Source organism: the organism of the source record quoted next, unplaced genomic scaffold, assembly GCF_019419815.1.
Source record: "Pyrus x bretschneideri cultivar Hongxiangsu unplaced genomic scaffold, Pyrus_bretschneideri_v1 Contig23, whole genome shotgun sequence".
NCBI lineage: Eukaryota > Viridiplantae > Streptophyta > Magnoliopsida > Rosales > Rosaceae > Pyrus > Pyrus x bretschneideri.
The window spans coordinates 3,936,903-3,957,198 of NW_025999535.1; the positions used below are offsets into that span (position 1 = coordinate 3,936,903).

General features: G+C 35.9%; 2 protein-coding genes across 4 annotated transcripts; one reads left to right on the forward strand and one right to left on the reverse strand.

Annotated features, from left to right (window-relative positions):
* The first annotated feature begins 1,221 nt into the window (after positions 1-1,221).
* Positions 1,222-4,915, forward strand: LOC108866123 (multiple organellar RNA editing factor 8, chloroplastic/mitochondrial-like). Of its 3 annotated transcripts, none has more exons than XM_048585689.1 (6): positions 1,222-1,720; positions 1,882-2,224; positions 3,079-3,176; positions 3,268-3,333; positions 3,890-4,128; positions 4,254-4,915. In XM_048585689.1, the coding sequence occupies exons 2-6, from the start codon at positions 2,184-2,186 to the stop codon at positions 4,608-4,610; spliced, it is 801 nt and encodes a 266-aa protein (XP_048441646.1). In that variant the 5' UTR covers positions 1,222-1,720; positions 1,882-2,183; the 3' UTR covers positions 4,611-4,915. The 3 variants fall into 3 exon arrangements, with proteins under 3 accessions (XP_048441646.1, XP_048441645.1, XP_048441647.1); XM_048585688.1 differs by having other exon boundaries at positions 1,224-1,720; positions 4,212-4,915; XM_048585690.1 differs by having other exon boundaries at positions 1,226-1,720; positions 1,882-2,161; positions 4,212-4,915.
* Positions 4,916-5,143: 228 nt separating this feature from the next.
* LOC103934287 (receptor-like protein 2) lies at positions 5,144-18,062 on the reverse strand. Its single transcript, XM_009344041.3, has 2 exons — positions 17,970-18,062; positions 5,144-7,586 (listed from the first exon to the last, which is right to left on the reverse strand). The coding sequence occupies exons 1-2, from the start codon at positions 18,060-18,062 to the stop codon at positions 5,286-5,288; spliced, it is 2,394 nt and encodes a 797-aa protein (XP_009342316.2). The 3' UTR covers positions 5,144-5,285.
* Between the last annotated feature and the right edge of the window lie 2,234 nt (positions 18,063-20,296).

Below are 20,296 nucleotides of genomic sequence, written 5' to 3' on the forward strand. Positions count from 1 at the left end.
TTCTATTGTTCTCTGCTTGATTCGCTCACAAGTCTCTGCATTATATGAAAGATCAAAACTTCAGATTCAGCCAAATGTATGAAAGTTTAAAATCCAACCAACATTTGGACACAGTTTTACCTGAACTATGTTTCGTGCCTTTGTTCCATGTTATCCTCCCTTCGTTGGCTTGTCATTTTTTCTTTTTCCGTCTCTGTCTCTCCTTTTCTTCTTGCTAAGAAACAATAGTTGAGAGAATGAGAGAAATAGGCGTAATGACAGACCTCGTAACTTTGACAGATCAAGGAACATTGAAAGGAGAGAAAATATGCAGAATTGTGATTTTCAGAATACCGGTCCATCTCCTGTGCCTAATCAAGTTGGGCCAAATTTGGGACCTGAACCTGACAGCATGGGTCCTACACCCTCGAACAAGGCTCCAATGCCGCCTCCCAACATGGGTCCATCAAACAACTACAATAATCCCTCGCCAAGCAACTACAATTCTGGGCCACCTCCCAGCAAGTACAATCAGATGCCTCCTAATGACTCGAGAGGGGTGCCACTAAACTGTTGAAATATAAATGTGTTGGCTGATTTATGTTTAAATTCCAACTGTAATGTTGTTATTGGAGAGTGTTAGTTACATGGCTCATAAGCATTAGATAGGACACTTGTATTTAGCTCATAGGCTAGATGGAATGGAGGGCTGAGATTAACTAAGAATTGTTTTGGCTCTCTCTCCTCGACCGGTTAGTTTTTGTATGGTTGTGTGAACTCACAAGCTTTAGTGTGAATGAATGGCATTAGCAGAGTAACATTCTCTGTGTGAACAATTTTCCACTGTGTTCTTTCATTTCCGATTTTGTTTGCTCCGTTTAATCCGAAACGGAAAAGAGCTTGATAGCTCATCACTAATTTAGGGTTCGTTTACGTAACCATAATCAAAATAAAGGGATTGGATTGAAGATGAATTGAATCGAGAAAGAATTAGATTGAGGAGGAATTATAATTAGATTCCTATTGAAGCTGTTTACTTAAATGTTCTAGAATTGAAATAAAAATGAAATGAAATTCATATAAGTTGTTTACTAATTCATCTGAATCTGAATAGAAATCAATATGATTACTAAAATGCTCTTATTCTTTTTGTTTTATTTCTTTCCCATATTTTTTTAGTAACATTTTCATAAAATGTCATTATTGTAAACCTTCATCTATCAGACTTCCCTAGCACAGCAGAATATAAGAACTCCTCCCTCCCCTTTTCCCTCTCGCTTTCATCTTTCCCACTCACCCTACCCCATAATCACCACCCTCCTCCCTGCCAATTATTTCAATTTCAAGATTTTATGGGTTTTGAGTGATTTCTTCAACGGATATGTGGGTTTATTATCTGGGGTTTGGGTGATAAATTCTTGAATCCGATTTGGGGGATCTGTGGTTGGGTTTTGTGAGGCAGTGGCCAGGGGAGTAAGGCATGGCTACACGGGGAGGTGGAAGGTGTGGCGCATAGATGAAGGTGAAGCGCAGGGAGCGATGGGTTTGTTGTGTTGAATAGCAGCCGAGTCCCAAATCGAAAGAGACAATACCGTGAGAGTGAAGAGAGAGAAAGAATGGAGGATCGGGAGGAGCAGGTGCTGGGGTCGAGCTTGACGATGGAGAAGGTGGCGGCGACCAAGCAGTTCATAGAGAACCACCACAGAGCTCAGATGAATAACATTCAGGAACGGAAGGAGAGGTAATCTGCAATCTGTAACTTTGATTGCTTCTGGATTTTCTTACTTAGGCTCTGTTTGGATTGCTGAATAGTTTGGGTAGTAATCCGAGCTCTGAATCGTGAAACTATTTGGTGTTTGAATTGGGTGTTGGCATCTCATGAATTGGTTTCGATTTCTGCAGGTTGGTTGCTGAGAAAATGTGGGAAGAACGAAATGTGTGGAGGATTTTGAGGTGGTGGAGAGAGAGGAGGTGGCGGAGGAGCATAGAGCTACTGGAGATCGAATGGCGGAGGACAACGAGAAGATGGGGTATTTTGGGAAGGAAAATCTGATTCCGGATGGAGCCTTCTCCCCGGAATCCAAATACTACCTTCTTCTACGTAATCCAATTCCGACAATATTCGGAATTGAATTCCTGATTTTACGTGAGGCCCACAGAACTGTTCATTCCGGTTGAACTGGTAAACAGAGGAATAATCAAGAATGGGGAATGACTCCCGTTCGGCCATTTCCTTTCCCCATATGTAAACATGCCATTAATGTCTTTGGATTATGAGAAATCAGAATTGGAAACGGAATTTTAGAATTTATGTCTGTGTTTATAGTGTATTTGTATCTTTAATTCATTTTCAATTTATATCTGTATTTTTTTTTTCAGAGTTGTTGCTTTTTAATTTTCTCTTTTTCGCTCTTGATTACAGTAGTATTTTGGGTTAAGTTGATTTGAATTGCACCAGGAAACTTTTGTTTGAGAAAATACAAGAGGTTGTTTCTCTATTGGGGGAGGGTTGTATGCACATGCTATTTTCTGGCATTTATCTTGTTGTAGGATGTTAGTTTATTTGTGTTATACGCCGACTCGATTATGGTGTATAACATAATATATGAACATTTTCTTAATACCGTTAATGGCTTTCTGTTGTATGCAGCAGTAAAAGTTAGTGGCTTTCTGTTGTAAGATAGGAAATGATTTTGTGATTGCAATTGGCCTTTTATATCATTTTTGTAGGGTTTTTGACTTGATTTTTTTATATCACATAAGTGTGTGTGTTGCGCTAAATTTCTTTTGTTTCTGTATATTTCAGCCCAAATTTGGGGGTGCAATTCTTAATGTTGGGTTATATGTTTTGAAGTTCTAACAAAAGCAAAACTCATTAACTTTTTTGTAGGTTTTTGATGATCTTTTAAATAGTATGGTCTTGATCACTTTTTTTTTTTACAGACTAAAGTTTTTGCAAGATTCATGGCTTTCACATTTCAAAAAGCACATAGGATTGTACTGTATTCCTATTGTTTGTGCTTCCTGTGATTTATATTTTGTAATGAAGATTTATATAGCCAAGTTTACATTGCTTGTACGCATTTGGCTGAACTGCAGTGAGGAAGAAGCAAGAATGAAGAACTACTCAGTTTCAACTAGGTGCTATTATGCGTTTGGGGCGCTTGTATCTGAAGAGGTTTCACTCAAAATCAAAGGTGATTCTGCTTCTAAGTTGGGATTTTATAATTTTCTTGTGTCTAAGCTCTCATATATATATGTGTGTGTGTATTTGTAAAATTCTTGCAGAGTTGCCTGGAGTCCGTTGGGTACTTCCCGATTCCTACTTGGATGTTAAGAACAAAGATTATGGAGGTACGGATATGCTTGTTTCTTCAAGTTGAATTTCAAAGAAAACAAATTATTTATAGCAATTGATTCATTTAAGTCATAAGTTCCATTCCGTAATTGCTCTGGCAGTCTGATGATATTTTGATTTTAGATTTATTTCTTTATTTTTTCTGACAAAGGATAGTTTGAGGCTCTAGAATGTTACAGATGTGAAAGTTATTAGGCAGTTGATGTTGTAGCAGTGCTAGTGGTGTGTAGAACCGGTGAAATATAAAGACCCCTGTTGAAGGCTTTCTGCAACCCTAGTCATTTTGTACAGAGTTTTTGTGTAAAATATCATAATTTTGAACTAACTAGTTTCGCGTGTTGATTACATCCGAAAAAAATGATCCACGGTAATTTTCATTTCAAAATTTCTGTACTCCCAAGAATTGTGGTCTGGGTACCGAGTGTTATAGTAATATTAAACAGCGTGTGTTTTTTTCTACATTGTATAGCTTTTTCTATGTTGTTTTCAACTAAGTTAAGTAGTAAAATTCTTTTATCCACGATTTGTTTGCTTTCTCGTTTGTTTTGGCAGGTGAACCTTTTATTAATGGCCAAGCAGTGCCATATGATCCCAAGTACCATGAGGAATGGATAAGAAACAATAGTCGAGCAAATGAGAGAAACAGGCGTAATGATAGACCTCGTAACTTTGACAGATCAAGGAACTTTGAAAGGAGAAGGGAAAATATGCAGAATCGTGATTTTCAGAATACGGGTCCATCTCCTATGCCTAATCAAGCTGGGCCAAATTCGGGACCTGGACCTGCCAACATGGGTCCTCCACCCCCAACAGGGGTCCAATGTCTCCCAACATGGGTCCTCCACCCCCCAACAGGGCTCCAATGTCTCCCAACATGGGTCCTCCACCCCCCAACAGGGGTCCAATGTCTCCCAACATGGGTCCTCCACCCCCCAACAGGGCTCCAATGTCTCCCAACATGGGTCCTCCACCCCCGAACAGGGCTCCAATGCCACCTCCCAACATGGGTCAACCAAACAACTACAATAATCCCCAGCCAAGCAACAACTGGAATTCTGGGCCACCAAACAGCTATAATCAGGCGCCTCCCAACAGCTACAATCAGATGCCGCCCAACAACTACAATCAGATGCCTCCCAATAACCCGGGAGGGGTGCCACCAAACAACATGGCTCCGCCTTCTAATGCAGGATGGAATGACCCTGGACAATACCAGAATAACTACACGCCAGACAGGGATGCTGGAGTCAATCCTGGTCCAAACCGTTACTAAGCTTGAGGCTAGTTGCGGTATGATGAGTCTTGAAGGCATGTTGTAGATAAACGAGGAGGTTGCTCGAGATGGGCTGTAGGTTTCAATGTTTCTGGTCTTGAATGATATTTCGTTTGGCATATTGCTGTGGTCGGATCGTGGTTGCCTTTCATCCGAATATGATTACACTTTCAAGGTCATATCTTATGCGATTAGTCGTGTCTTTACTTTGGTGCGCAGCATGAGTTCTTTCAGGTAGTGCATATATTGACAGAAAGCAGACTGCATGGGGATCCTTGTTAAATGGAACATTTTAATTTGCAGTACTCTCTGAAGATTATGTGTTGCTATTCGTTCGTAGATTGTTTTTGCATATTTTGGGGGTGATGTTATTTTGCTAGAAAAATGACATGTTACATTGTCAATTTCGTAACCCGATTCTCAGTTTGGCCCCTGAATCAAAATTTTGATTTCTTTTGGCTATGTTTGGGGTGAGGGATTTCCAAGTCTCAAGGAATCGAGACCAAGTTAGAGGGGATTGGAAATGTGGGAGGGATATGGGAGGGATTTTTAAATTACGATTTACGAGTCATTTACAAATAACTTCGACAGCGTAGGGACGTTTATTATAAAATAAAATACATGACAGAGTATTCGAAACCCCCAAATGTAACCGAGAAAAACAAGGAACTCTATTTAGCTAAGCCATCGTTTCATCCTATTCATGCGCACTGCTAACATGACATAGAGCCTATCCTGTACATTGTCTATGAACTGAAAGTACGCATACCTCCATGTCTTCTTTACGATCAAAGAACCACATACTCCCCAGAATCCAAAAATAAACCCGAACACAGCCGAAATATAGAGCCACGGAAGTTGATGCCCATCGTCCTCACCATCGTGGTTATTCTTACCATGCGCATCAGTGCGACACTCGTTTGGAAGTGGGGCACCGCAAAGTTTTGGATTCCGCTCAAATGCAGAAGCTTCAAAGCTTTGGAGCTGAGTGCTTGTTGGGATTGGACCTTCGAGATTATTGTACGAGACATCAAAGCTCTTCAAGAAATTAAGGCTCACCAGAGACGATGGAATTTTTCCGGACAAGTGATTCCTGGAGAGACTCAAAGCTTGTAACTTCATAAGGTTAGACATTTGGTCTGGAATGTTGCCGGAGAAGTTGTTGTTGTCTAGATGCAACTCTTGGAGAAGCTGCAGTTGGCCGATCTCAGACGGTATATTACCGGTAATGTTGTTGGAAGAAAGTTCTATCGATGAAGGAATGCTGGACAATATGCGGCGTAATCCATAGTTGATTAGTACCCCTCTCGAGTTCTTAATGCAGAGTGGCAATTCGACATCATATTGGTCTGCTTGAGCTGCAATAAGTTCATGTACCAACGCCGGTAGTCTACAAAGTTCTTTCGGAAATTCACCTGAAATAAGGTTCATTGACAAGCCTATATTAAAAAGTCTTGGTAGATCAGTCCCCAACCAGCTAGGAATTGTCCCTGTGATTTTGTTGCCATCCAGAGCCAAGATCTCTAGGCTCTTTAGCTTTGCTAACCATACAGGTATTCGACCTGTGAGATCACAATACGCCAAGCTCAATAATCGAAGATTTCGAAATCCATCAAAACTAACCATGACATCGTCAGATGGCATTTCTTCACCATTAAAGGAACGCGTAAGGAGGAGTATTTGAAGACTTTTGCAATGCATCAATATCTTCATTGCTCCTGTGACATTTTCCAATCGGAGGCTACGAAGAGAGAGGAAGGATAGAGAGTTTAGCGAAAGAATCTCAGGTTGTATTTGTCCCTCTAGATTGTTCGAAGCTAATCGAATTGCTTTCAGGGATCTACATGAGTAAAGGCTTGTTGGCAACTTACCAGTGAAGTTGTTCATATACAGGTCAAGTTTAGTAAGTTGAACAAGTTTGGAGAAATTAAGCTTGGTAATGTCTCCTTCCAAGTTATTTTTTGCCAAACGTAGTTCTACAAGGCTGGTGCAATTCATCAAAGATTGGGGCAACGAACCTTGTAGGTCGTTGAAATCGAGCTTTATGATTTTTAACCTGGAGAGCTTCCCCAAACGGAGAGGGAGTACTCCGCTCAGTTGATTGAAGGAGAGATCAAGGATTACGAGGTTGTTGAGGTTGACAATTCTCTGACTAATGCCTCCATATAGTGAATTCAGAGGTACTGCAATTTCTTCGAGTTTGGTAGCATTATAGATATCTTCTGGAAGTAGCCCTGAGAGATTATTGTGACCAGCATGGAAGATCTGCAGCTCGGAACACCTCCCAAAACCACGTAAAATGTTGCCATTAAATTGGTTTGAGGAAAAATCCAACACTCTAATCAAGGGGTTAGAATGGAGACATATAGAGGATGGGATGTAGCTGGAGAAGGCATTGTTGCTGACGTTGAAACTTGTCAAATTCCAAGCATGCATGAAGAACGAAGACGGAATTGGACCATGGAAGCGATTGCTTGACAAATCGAGTGTCCGGATGTTTCTAGATGTTAGAGACAAAGGTAGCACTCCAAAAAGAAGGTTATAGCTCAAATCAAGAATCTCAAGAGAATCCAAGGACTCAAAGAGTTTATTTTCGAATGAACCGTGAAGTGAATTGTTGGAGAGATTCAAGTGGGTGAGATGCGTGAGGTTTGCAAGTGAGGATGACGAGGTAAAAATAACTCCGTCGAGCCCTTTCGATGGTAAGAGCAAATGGGTGACCCAACCTTCCTGATTACAAGTGATGCCTTCCCAAGTACAACAGTTAATGGAAGTCCAATTTAAAGGAGGAGAGGATAGAGTGACGTTGAAGGACAAGAGAGCGCTACGTTCATTTTGGTTGCATGCGTGGATATTTGGAGATATAATGGACGTGAATAAGAGGATTGTGAGAAGGAAGCCATGAGCCATTGTGTTTGAAGGCTTGCTGCAGCTCAATGCTTTTTGTCTTTGTATATATAGCAGGATCTTGAGTCTCTACACTTAAAAAATTATGCTTGATTAGATGGAAAAGTAGCTTTCGCAACATTAGAAAACAACCATAACCACACATTAGAAGTCAAGGGGTCCTCCAAGAGCCCGACTGAGAATTTGGCGAACAAGCATAACCACATAATGCAATATTTCCAACCCCTTCAAGACGTCGAATAGAGATTTTCCACTAAAGAACGCACAAACGACGACCTTCGCTCGTTAGATCTACCAAAGAAAATTCAAGGTGGGGCAGACGATAACAACAAAGATAATAAGCCTAATTTGGCCCCAAGTACATGGAAACATTTAAAAAAAAAAAATGAAAGTGTGTTTTTTTCTAAAAAGCACATCAGTTCAGCTGCTTCAAGTGCTTCATACTATGAGCATTTCAAGTAGTTTTTATTATTTTATTATAAAACTCACAGCATAACTGTCAATTTTTTGCCAATGCCGTTAAAAGTTCTTTTGGCGATCTTGAAACACATTTAGTTACTTTAAAAGCACAGTCAAACCTGCCTAATTTGCGTAAATATATTATACTAACCTAGTGTACCAAAATGTTCGTACCTAAATATATTGTAATGAATTAGTGGCACAGAAGAAAATATGCAAAAACATATGTACTGAATCTTTACGAAAATATTTTCTTATATAAGATTAGGCCTGGCAAACGGGTCATGTTTGTCGCGTTCGTGTCGTTTTCATGTAACACTTGTTATCTTAACGAGTTGTGTCGTGTCATATCCGTTATCTTAACGGGTCCTTAACAGGTTGGGTCACTTTACCCAACGGGTAAAGTGACCCGACCCGTTATGACCCGCTATGACCCGTTAAGAAAAATGTATTATTTTCCTTAAATTTTCACATACCACACATTGCCATATATATATATATCACTTCAAAACATTAAAACACATTTGTCGTTTAAGTATTACATCTACACTTGAAAATAAGAGCCTAATAAACAAGTATTCATACACTACTAGTCTATTACAAAATATTAAATGTGCAAGGATATGCAAAATGAAAGAGTTTTTGTTTTCAAGGTTGTGAAGCCTTTTTCAAAAGTTTAAACCTTGCCAATGGAACTCAAAGCTTGCATATTATTCCTTTTACAAAATCCTCAATTTTCATCAATCATCATGACATAAGATTTTGTGGTATCCACTAGTGTAAATATTTTAAATTGAAGATCGAATTCATTCATTGTATTCATATAGGGTCAAGGAGTGTAGCTGTAAAAAATCATCAAAATTGGAGTTAAAATAGCCGTTAAATCGAGATTTTTTGTTGATAACCGTTAAAAAGATTTGTCCCGTTACTTGATCTCTAAATGTTTATGTTTTGCGATTTTTGGTATATGCGATCTTGAAGCATATACAAATAACTTTAACGATTGGATTGTTGAAATTATTTTCATAGAATGTGTATCCCATCAAAACAATAGATTCACTAACACTTAGAGTTTATTTATACTTTCATTAAGTATAACATAAGATTTTGTGGTATTCACTAAGGTAAATATTATAAATTGAAGATCGAATTCATTCATTGTATTCATATAGGGTCAAAGAGTGTAGCTGTAAAAAAATATCAAAATCGAAGTTAAAATAATTGTTAAATCTTGATTTTTCGTTGATAACCGTCGAAAAGTTTTGTCCCATTACTTGATATCTGAATGTTAGTTTTTTGCAATTTTTGGCATATGCGATCTCGAAGTATATACAAACATGTTTGACAGTTGGATCGTTGAAATTAATTTCGTAGAATGTGTATCCCATCAAAACAATAGATTCACTAACACTTAGAGTTTATATTCATACTTTCATTAAGTATAATATAAGATTTTGTAGTATCCACTAGTGTAAATATTTTAAATTGAAGATCGAGTTATTCATTGTATTCACATAGGGTCAAGGAGTATAGCTGTAAAAAATCATCAAAATTGGAGTTAAAATAACCATTAAATCGTAATTTCGTTGATAACTGTTGAAAAATTTTGTCTCGTTATTTGATCTTTGAATGTTTGTTTTTTGCAATTTTTGGCATATGCGATCTCGAAGTATATACAATAGATTCACTAACACTTAAGAGTTTTATTCATACTTTGATTAAGTATAACATAAGATTTTTTGGTATACACTAGTGTAAATGTTTTAAATTGAAGATCGAGTTAATTCAATGTATTCGTATATGGTCAAGAAGTGTAACTATAAAAAATTATCAAAATCGGAGTTAAAATAACCGTTAAATCGTGATTTTTCATTGATAACTGTCGAAAAGTTTTCTCCAGTTACTTGATCTCTAAATGTTTGTTTTTTGCAATTTTTGGCATATGCGATCTTGAAGTATATACAAACATGTTTGACAGCTAGATCGTTGAAATTAGTTTCGTAGAATGCGTATCCTATCAACACAATAAATTCACTAACACTTAAGAGTTTGTTTATACTTTCATTAAGTATAACATAAGATTTTGTGGTATCCACTATTATCGAGTTCATTCATTGTATTCATATAGGGTCAAGGAGTGTAGCTGTAAAAAATCATTAAAATTGGAGTTAAAATAACCGTTAAATCGTGATTTTTCGTTGATAACCGTCGAAAACTTTTGTCCCGTTACTTGATCTTTGAATGTTTATTTTTTGTGATTTTTAGCGTATGCAATCCCGAAGCATATACAAACAAGTTTGACGGTTGGATCGTTGAAATTAGTTTCATAGAATGCGTATCCCATCAAAACGATAAATTCACTAACACTTAAGAGTTTATTCATACTTTCATTAAGTATAACATAACATTTTGTGGTATCCACTAGTTTAAATATTTTGAATTGAAGATCAAGTTCATTCATTATATTCATATAGGGCTAAGCAGTGTAGCTGTAAAAAAATCATCCAAATCGGAGTTAAAATAGCCGTTAAATCGTGATTTTTTGTTGATAACCGTCGAAATGTTTGGTCCCGTTACTTGATCTCTAAATGTTTGTTTTTTTCAATTTTTGGCGTATGCTATCTCAAAGCATATACAAACATGTTTGACGGTTGGATCGTTGAAACTAGTTTCATAGAATGCGTATCCCATCAAAACAATAGATTCACTAACACTTAGGAGTTTATTCATACTTTCATTAAGTATAACATAAGATTTTGTGGTATCCACTAGTGTAAATATTTTAAATTGAAGATCGAGTGCATTCATTGTATTCATATAGGGTTAAGGAGTGTAGCTATAAAAAATCATCAAAATCGGAGTTAAAATAACCGTTAAATCATGATTTTTCGTTGATAACCGTCGAAAAGTTTTGTCTAGTTACTTGATTCTGAATATTTATTTTTTGCAATTTTTGGCGTATGCGATCTCGAAGTATATACAAACATGTTTGACGATTGGATCGTTGAAACTAGTTTGGTAGAATGTGTATCCCATCAAAATAATAGATTCACTAAAACTTAAGAGTTTATTCATACTTTTATTAAATATAACATAAGATTTTGTGGTATCCACTAGTGTAAATATTTTAAATTGAAGATCGAGTTCAGTCATTGTATTCGTATAGGGTCAAGGAGTGTAGCTGTAAAAAATCATCAAAATCAGAGTTAAAATAATCGTTAAATCGTGATTTTTCGTTGATAACCGTTGAAAAGTTTTTGTCTCATTACTTGATCTCTGAATGTTCCTTTTTTGTGATTTTTGCTGATGCAATCTCGATGCATATACAAACAAGTTTGACGGTTGGACGGTTCAAATTAGTTTTGTAGAATTTGTATCCCATCAAGTTCAATGATGTGTGTATATATATATTTACCAAGTACTTTTAAATTTATTTATTTTTTACTTATAACACTTAAGAAATTGAGTGATATGTATATTTAAGCCGATCCAGTGGTCACCAATTTTTAATATTTAATTTAATATATATATATATAATTATTATAGTTTTTAGGGGTATAAAATTGTTAAATTAATATATATAATATTTTTTTAGGGTTATAAAATTATAAAATTAATATTTTTGCTTATCGTGTATCGTGTTACTCACGTGTATAACCGAACCAACACGTTATCTTAACAGATGCTTTTCGGGTTATCCGATAACAACCCGATTCGTTATCGTGTCGACCCGAACACCTGTTAATTTTATGTCGTGTCGTGTCGAGTTATCGGGTCGTGTCAATAAGTGCCAGGCTTATATAAGATACTTACCATAATGAGAATTAAAATTTATAATATTTTCATAAAATTTAATTTATGAACACCATAAAATTATAAATAAAAAAAAGAGATATTTAATATGCTGGCATTAAATAGAGTCTAGGGACTAAAATCAAAGTTTAATCTTGTATAAGATATTTTTCTAAATTTTATCTTATTTAAGGATTAAAATCTAATTTTCTGTTTATTAGGGGTTATGCTTCATTAGATGGAAAAGCAGCTTTTGAAACATTTGGAAACAGCCATAATTACACATTAGAAGTCGAGGGGTCCTCCAATAATCCAATGCAATTTGGCAACCATTTGGCAAACAACCATAATCACACAATGCAATTTTTTCCTGACGTTGAATAGGGATTTTCCATTAAAGAAACCACAAACGACGACCTTCGCTCATTGGATCTACTAAAGAGAATTCAAGATGGGGGAGATGATAGCAACAAATATAATGAGCTTAATTAGGCCCGAAGCACAGGAAAACACTAAAAAAAAATGCTAAGTGCTTTTTAGAAAGAGAAAAAAAAAAAGCACTTTAGCTGCTTCATGTGTTTCTTTCTAAAAGCACTTTAAACTCACATTTACGATTAGCTTTTTTTGCCAAACGTTGTTAAAAGCTCTTTAGGTGATCTTAAAATGCTTTTAGTAACTTTAAAAACGTTATCAAACATGCCTAGTCTTGCCAAGCCCCAACTCCAAATTAAGAATAGAGAAGTAGTGAGTGTTCTTTGTCTCAAAACTTAAAATGCATATTTGACCTAGCAAAATGACATTATTTGGCTAAAATGCTTATATATTGTAGAGAAACAGTGAGTGTTGTTCATCCCACCGTGTATTAGGGGCATAAATAGGATATCGAGGACGACAACCTTGAAAAGTCTCGAAATGTACTCGATTTGGTCCATAATTTGCTCCGCTAATTAAATGTCATGCATCTGGACCTTTCATATGAATTAGTATACACGTTCAAGTTAATTTCCCCGGTGAAATGATTTTTCTTGGAAGATTAAACGTTTCTTATATTTCCAAACCATTGAGTTTTGTATCTGACCTATCATACTTGCACTAACTATCTATTAAGATGCTGTTAAGATGTCGTTTTTACACTGCAGTAGTTGTTGAATGTAATTAAGATTGCCCCTAGGACTGGGCAAGTGGCATCACAAAGAAAGTTGATGTTCGACTGTAAAACCAATCGGCAATATGAGGAGTAGCTCATCTTCTTATAAGTTCTTGCATGGTTTGGTCCTTCACCGATGTGGGACTTTGTCCACACATTCTCACATGAAGAAAGTTGAGGGTTCCACCTTAAAACCAATTGACAATATGAGGAATAACCTAACTCCTTATAAGCCCTTGCATGGTTTAGTTTCTCACCGAAGTGGAATTTTGTCATCACATTCTCACACGTCTCCTCACGTGTGGCAAAATTTTAAGCCTAACACATAGACAACATAAATTAGGTGACTTGGAGCACTTGTTCCCATTAGGATTCACACTTGGGCCAACTTGCTTTGATACTGTAAAAAGTTGAGGTTACACCATAAAACTAATTGGCTATATGAAGAGTACCTTACTCTCAGTGGCGGATGCATTGAGGGGCAGGGGGTTAGCTGACCCCCCGAACTTTGGTAAACATCCATAGATACCTTCGGTGCTGACCCTCCGAACTTTCGTGAATGTCCATGGATAGCACCCAATGGATACCTTGGATGCTCCCTTTTGAAGATTAGAGTTGGCTTCATACATGCCCTCCAACTGCCTACCAAGACTCGGTGAATGTCCATGGATACCTTGGGTGTTGCCCTTTGTATACATTAACAGGTGTACATTATACCCTTCCAAATGACTTCAGGCCTACCAAGACTCGATGAAATGGCGTTATGCATGCTATTTCTGGTAAAAAAAAAAAATTTGCACGCTGCACGCGCTATTCTTGCTGGCCCCCCCTAATATTATTTCTTGAATTCGTCACTGCCTACTCTCTTATAAGCTCTTGCATGGTTTGGTCCCTCACGGATGTGGGACTTTATTCTCACATTTCCACTATACCATGATACTGCCTCTACCATCGCTACCACTGCCATACCACCATTGCGACCACTACGACCACATCGCCATTATAACCCAGTTCAGCAATAGAAAGAAGTCTACGACCTGTAGTGTGCTGGTTACGGAAAGAAAAGAAAAGATATGGTTATGCTGCTGTTCAACTTATCTTGGAGAATAGACTACGGTTCTACGGTAGATTTTGCATCCACAACCCAACCTTGCAGATCAATAAATGACCAAAATGGAAAATTGAAGCCAAATCTGAAAAATAAAATCCATCGACTACACGCGCAAGGCTTTTGATCAACATTAAAATATTGGCAAGGCAAGCCGGATATTTCGGGTTCTTTAGATAAAGATCCTTGAAACCCTTATTTTTCAAACAAAAACCCAACTAAATTAAACATTCAAATACAACTCAAATTTCAAATAGACTACCATGTAGATAAACATATAACCAATTATTACAACATATTTACAACTTATGCCACAAAACCCTAATTATTACTCATCCTAATTATGATTAGCAATTAACCCCATATGGAAATTTTACCTTTTTTGTTTCATAAATATTATTAACATATATATATATATATATTAATTTACCCATATTCATAAACAATTATAGGCACATTTTTTCGTATAAAAAAAAAGACCATTTGTGTGAGATCCCACATCGCTCAGGGGAGAGGATCTTCTATGCCTTATATTTACATGCTCACCTCCCATTGAAAGACGCATTTTGGAAACTCACTGGCTTTGGATCCTATAAGAACTTCGAAGTTAAGTGAGTTTGGGCGAGAGCAGTCCTAGGATGGGTGACCCCCTGGGAAGTTCTTGTGCCGAAACCCAAGAACAAATTCATGAGGACGTGGTCCAAAGTGGACAATATCTTGCTATGCGGACTGAGACTAGGATGTGACACTTTGTATAATCATTTATTTTGCATCAAATAATATTAATTGATAAGAAAAATAAGAATCAAATAATATTCTTTTATTTTGTAGGTAAATTATTTTACACAGATTATTACATACATTAGCCATTTTGATTTGTTATTAAATATGCGTGTCAAAAATAATTTATCTATATTTATATGTAAAGTATAAGTAAATTAATTTTTTATAAGAATTAAACAATAGGTAAATTATAAGTACGTTATTTACTTATAAGAATTAAACAATAGGTAAATTATTTTGTAGGTACATTATGTTTCTAATAAAAAAGGAAAATTTAAATTCATAAACAAAAAGTAGTAGATATATTATATTTTCAATCAAATTACACTCCTTTATTTTGTAGGTAAATTTTTTTAAAGCATTATTGAATATACCAGGCACATTTTACTAACACATCTGTCCATATAATTTACTTATGTTTTTATGTAAATTACTCCATAGTTCCCTTTCAGTTTCCTTTTGGTAAGAAAATGACAAGATTAAATTAAAATTGTCTAATTTATGCAAATTTGGAAAATAATTACGAAATATGAAAGAAAGTATAACATTAACGTTTATTTATTTATTTTGCCAGAAGCATTAACATACAATTTGCTATGATATATTAATATGCAATGAATTTAAACATTAATACATTTTTTTCATGAATCCCTCCCTTCAAATCTGCATAGAATTAAATGTATACGGGTATTTTAGGCATCTGAAGAATGCAAAATCTGTAAAGTCAAACATAATTAATGAATTTGTTTATGTGGAGCATGTTCATTGGGTTTTATTCAAGTAAAAAGACTATGTTGGGTTTTATGTAAAAAAACTTGAATTTTAAGGGCTAAAATCATATTTTCAGAAAGAATATTGCACTTCAGCTCGATGAATGCTTCATTGTAATATTGGCAATTTGGCATGAAACCTTGTAAACAGATAAGGGATGAGGTTACCATACGCTATTTCCTCTGTCCCCAGGAATGCAGAAACTTAAGTACACTCCCCTCGTTTCTCATTCGCTGTGCTAACCGAGGATGAGGTTACCATAGCTAGTTCCCTTTTTCTGTTTTTGGCAACTCTGATCTGGTTTGCGAACGAAACTTCTTTTTGAATTTTCTCTCTTTACATTACAAGCTCTAGATCCAGTTTCTCCAAAGATGAGATATGTGACATGCTTGCTTATGTCCCATTGAGCAGCAACCTGGCCATCTATTAAAGTCTTTCTGTCAAGCTATTAAGAATAAAGAGTAGAATGCAGTAAGACACGAACGAACAACATTGAAAAACATTAGAAAACATAGAGAGGAATAAATATGCCAATCTAGCAAGGTCCATAAAAAGTTTAAATCCAAGAAATCAAGACCGATGGTCAACACTCAACAGTGAACTACATAATTTCTGCTAGCTAGCAATTACCTTCGTTAATCTCTTGTTACGTTTCAGCCCTTGAGGAACTGTCAACTCTTACTCCATCTTCTTCGCAATCAAGCCTTGCCACCGTTTTTGCTTTAGCTTGTCCTGCTTTCTTTGCTCTTATGTTCGCGTGCTGGTGGAATACATGTAGCATGAGTGGAAGTGAGAAGGTTGACATGAGAAGGTAAGTGAGAATGTTGCTAGATATTATTTTTGGAGAACAATTTAGAAACAAAACTAACAGAAATACATAACTTGAAATACTTATACTTTATTACTCAAAAATACTTGCAATACATAATGAAATTACACAATAAATACATAAATTAAAATGAAATTAACTTGAATGAACCAAAGGTTGAGGCTAGCGCAAAAGCTATGTCCTTCGAACAATATTTCCGTCTCACTCTTGCGCTTGTGGTTCTACAATGTCTGCTCGACCAGGATACAACTATCTAATTCTACAACTTACACTGGATTATAGAATTCTAGCGAATTGTTTTGATTGTTTACTCTCTGGGAATTTTGTACGGAAGAAAAGATGTTGTATGATAGAACTGAGACTCCAGTTATATAGGCTCTTTCATACCTCTTCAAATACCTTTTGGATATATCTGAAGCTACACAACTCTTTCCAGAGAGTTGTGTCTATTAATCAAAACGTTTTTAATTAATTTTAATTAAAAACTTAATTCGAAATTAAAATTAATGATCTGATTAATTTTAATTCTTAGGCCCCAAGTGCCCAAGGCCCTTGTCTTGATTAATTAATATTAATATTATGGTATAATCATCAAGCCTAATCCACTCAATTAGTGGCCCAAACCTCAATCCTCATTCCAAATGGTCCAACACCTAATCACTAATAAAGGTGACTAACTTAATATAAGGACCTCAAGTTCCCTTAAGTTCCCCGATTTGGGACTAAAGGAGCTTAAAACTCCGACAATACCCCACATTTTGAGCCGACTATTAGGTCCTAGGGTAAGGTGAAAAATGAGAGTAAACAACAGATGTGACATACATCAGGAAATGTGTCTTTTGAACTTGAACCTACCTTAGTATATACTTATCGGATTTATTAGATGACGTAATGAATATAAAATCTTGAACTGTTCATCTCCGCAGTAAACCAAGACAATAAGAAAAACATATGTCACACCAACACATTGCAAATTCATACGTTTGTGTTCGTTTTTGTCATGAACAAATTCGGGATTCATGAGAGCTTTAGAGAATGTAGCCATGTAATTCTCATAAATGCGACCTCGCATTTACTCTCATATAGGTGATATTGATTAAGAATAGGTTGCTACTATTCCACTTGATTTACAAGTATCAATATCATTAAACTAATGTATCCTACACCCATCAGCAGTTACCACATTTCTTCCATTATAGGAATTGGTATGTAAGTGTGTTTCTTCTTTGAATCTAGCCAAACCAGTTTGCCTATTGAACCTAGACCATGGGATCTCCAATCAACTAGGTTAGGTTTCCGTTTGGCAATTTCATTTTACTCTATTGACTTTAAACCCATTCCCCTTGATGTATGCTTAACTTGCTCTCTAGACAAACCTTTAGTAAGCGGATCCGCAATATTATCTTTTGACTTAACATAGTCAATAGAAATTACACCACTAGAGAGCCATTGGTTTATTGTATTATGCCTTCATCTAATTTGTCTAGACTTCCCATTGTATACACCATATTTAGCTTGATACTGTGCAGCTAAACTATCACAATGTATACATATTGCCGTTACAGGTTTAGGCCATATGGGAACATCTTCCAAAAAATCTCTTAGCCACTCAGCTTCTTCTCCAGCCTTATCGAGAGCTATAAATTCCGATTCCATCGTTGATCGGGTTATGCACGTTTGTTTGGAAGATTTCCAAGATATTGCTGCTCCTCCCAAAGTAAATACATATCCACTTATGGATTTTGTATTAGTACTAGCGGATATCCAATTTGCATCAGTAAATCCTTCAAGCACAGGAGGATACCTCTTATAATGCAACCCATAATTCATTGCATGCTTTAAGTATCTCAATACTCAAATTAAAGCTTCCCAATGATCATGCCTAGGATCGCATGTATATCTACTCAATCTACTCACTAAGTATGCTATATCAGGCCTTGTACAATTCATAATGTACATAAAGCTTCCAATAACTTGTGAATATTCACATTGAGATATAGCATCACCACTATTTTTCTTTAGTTTGCTATTGGCATCACAAGGAATAATTGCATCTTTACTTTAATAACCATAGTTTCTAAGTAGCTTCTATATAATGGGATTGTGTAAGAGTATAACCTTCTTGGTTTCTTTTGATTTTTATACCAAGAGTCACTTCAGCTAAACCAAGATCTTTCATATCGAAGCTTGATTTCAATATCTTCTTGGTCCAATTTATTATCTCTTTGTTAGTTCCCATTATAAGCATATCATCTACATATAAACACAACATAACGCAAGCATTATTTTAAGTTTTTGTGTAGACACACTTATCACACTCATTTATCTTAAACCCATATGTGATCATAATATGGTCAAATTTTTCATGCCATTGCTTTGGAGCATGTTTAAGTCCATATAGCAGTTTCACAAGTTTATAAACTTTATGTTCTTGACCTTTAACCACAAACCCCTCAGGTTGTTCCATATATATTTCCTCATCTAAGTCTCCATTTAAGAATGCAGTCTTTACATCCATTTGATGTATTTCCATGTTATGGAGTGCAGCTATAACAATCAAGAATCTTATTGATATAATTCTCGTTACAGGCGATTATGTATCAAAGAAATCCAAACCATGTTTTTGACGGTATCCTTTAGTTACCAAACCAGCCTTATATTTGTCAATTGTACCATCTGGTTTAAAATCTTCTTAAGATCCATTTGTACTCAATTGGCTTATTGCCAGGGGGCAAATCCACTAATTCCCATGTATGATTTTGCATAATGGAATATGCTTCACTGTTAACTGCATCCTTCCAAAATGGAGCTTCAGGAGTGGACATGACATCTTTGAATGATTGAGGTTCTGTCTCTATTAATAAGGTCACAAAATCAGGCCCAAAGTCTTTTTGAATTCTTGTCCTTTTACTCCTTCTAGGTTCAAGTTCTTCTTCTTCTTCTTGAACTCTAGATGAGGATGAACCATTATCATGTACTCTTAGGTTCCTTATTAACCTCAGATACATCATCATGTAATCTCTTTTTCAAGAAATTAGACTTGCCCATTTTGTATGGAAATATATCCTCAAAAAATATTGCATTTATAGATTCTATAATAGTATTGACATGTATATCGCTTACTTTGGAATGAAAAACTAAGAATCTATAAGTTGAACTATTAGATGCAAAACCAATAAAAACACAATCTATAGTTTTAGGCTCTAATTTTGTTCTCTTTGGCAATGGGACTTGTACTTTTGCTAGGCAACCCCACACTTTAAGCAATTTAAATGTTGGGGTTCTTCCTTTCCATAATTCATATGGTGACTCCTTTCTCGTTTTAGGTGGAATTCAATTCAAAATTTTATTTGTAGTAAGTAAGGCTTCACCCCACAAATTGTGTGGAAGCCTAGAGCTATTCAACATGGAGTTAATCATGTCTTTAAAACTCCTATTTTTCCGTTCAGCAACACCATTTTGTTGCGGTGTATAGGGTCTGTCGTTTGATGAATTATGCCATGTGTGGCACAAAATTCAGCAAAGGCATGAGACTCATATTCTCCTCCCCTATCGGACCTCAAGACAATAATCTTCTTGTTAAGTTGATTCTCAACTTCTGCCTTATATGGCTTAAACATATCCAAGGTCTCATCTTTACTATGAAGTAAATAAATATAACAATACTTACTGAAATCATCTATAAAAGTTACATAATAGTTCTTTTCACCATGAGTTGGATATGATCTAAAATCACACAAGTCACTATGAATTGGATTTTTCATGCACTGATTTAAAGCTTTGACTTGCAAATTTCGATTATGTACATGTCTCACATTTAACATTTTCTAAATCATCAAGTTTGGGCAACAAACCTAAATTATGCATTCTAAAAAGAGAACGAAAGTTTA

What these genes read in the sequence shown, in the direction of transcription:
- LOC108866123 (XM_048585688.1), top strand. Translation starts at nt 2,184, where the DNA reads ATGGGGAATGACTCCCGTTCGGCCATTTCCTTTCCCCATAT. An exon ending in GGTTTCACTCAAAATCAAAG is followed by an intron (nt 3,177 to 3,267) that starts GTGATTCTGCTT and finishes AAATTCTTGCAG; the next exon opens with AGTTGCCTGGAGTCCGTTGG. An exon ending in CGGGACCTGGACCTGCCAAC is followed by an intron (nt 4,129 to 4,211) that starts ATGGGTCCTCCA and finishes ATGTCTCCCAAC; the next exon opens with ATGGGTCCTCCACCCCCCAA.
- LOC103934287 (XM_009344041.3), bottom strand. Translation starts at nt 18,062, where the DNA reads ATGGAATCGGAATTTATAGCTCTCGATAAGGCTGGAGAAGAAGCTGAG. An exon ending in TTCCCATATGGCCTAAACCT is followed by an intron (nt 7,587 to 17,969) that starts GTAACGGCAATA and finishes TTTTAAGTGTAG; the next exon opens with AGACTCAAGATCCTGCTATA.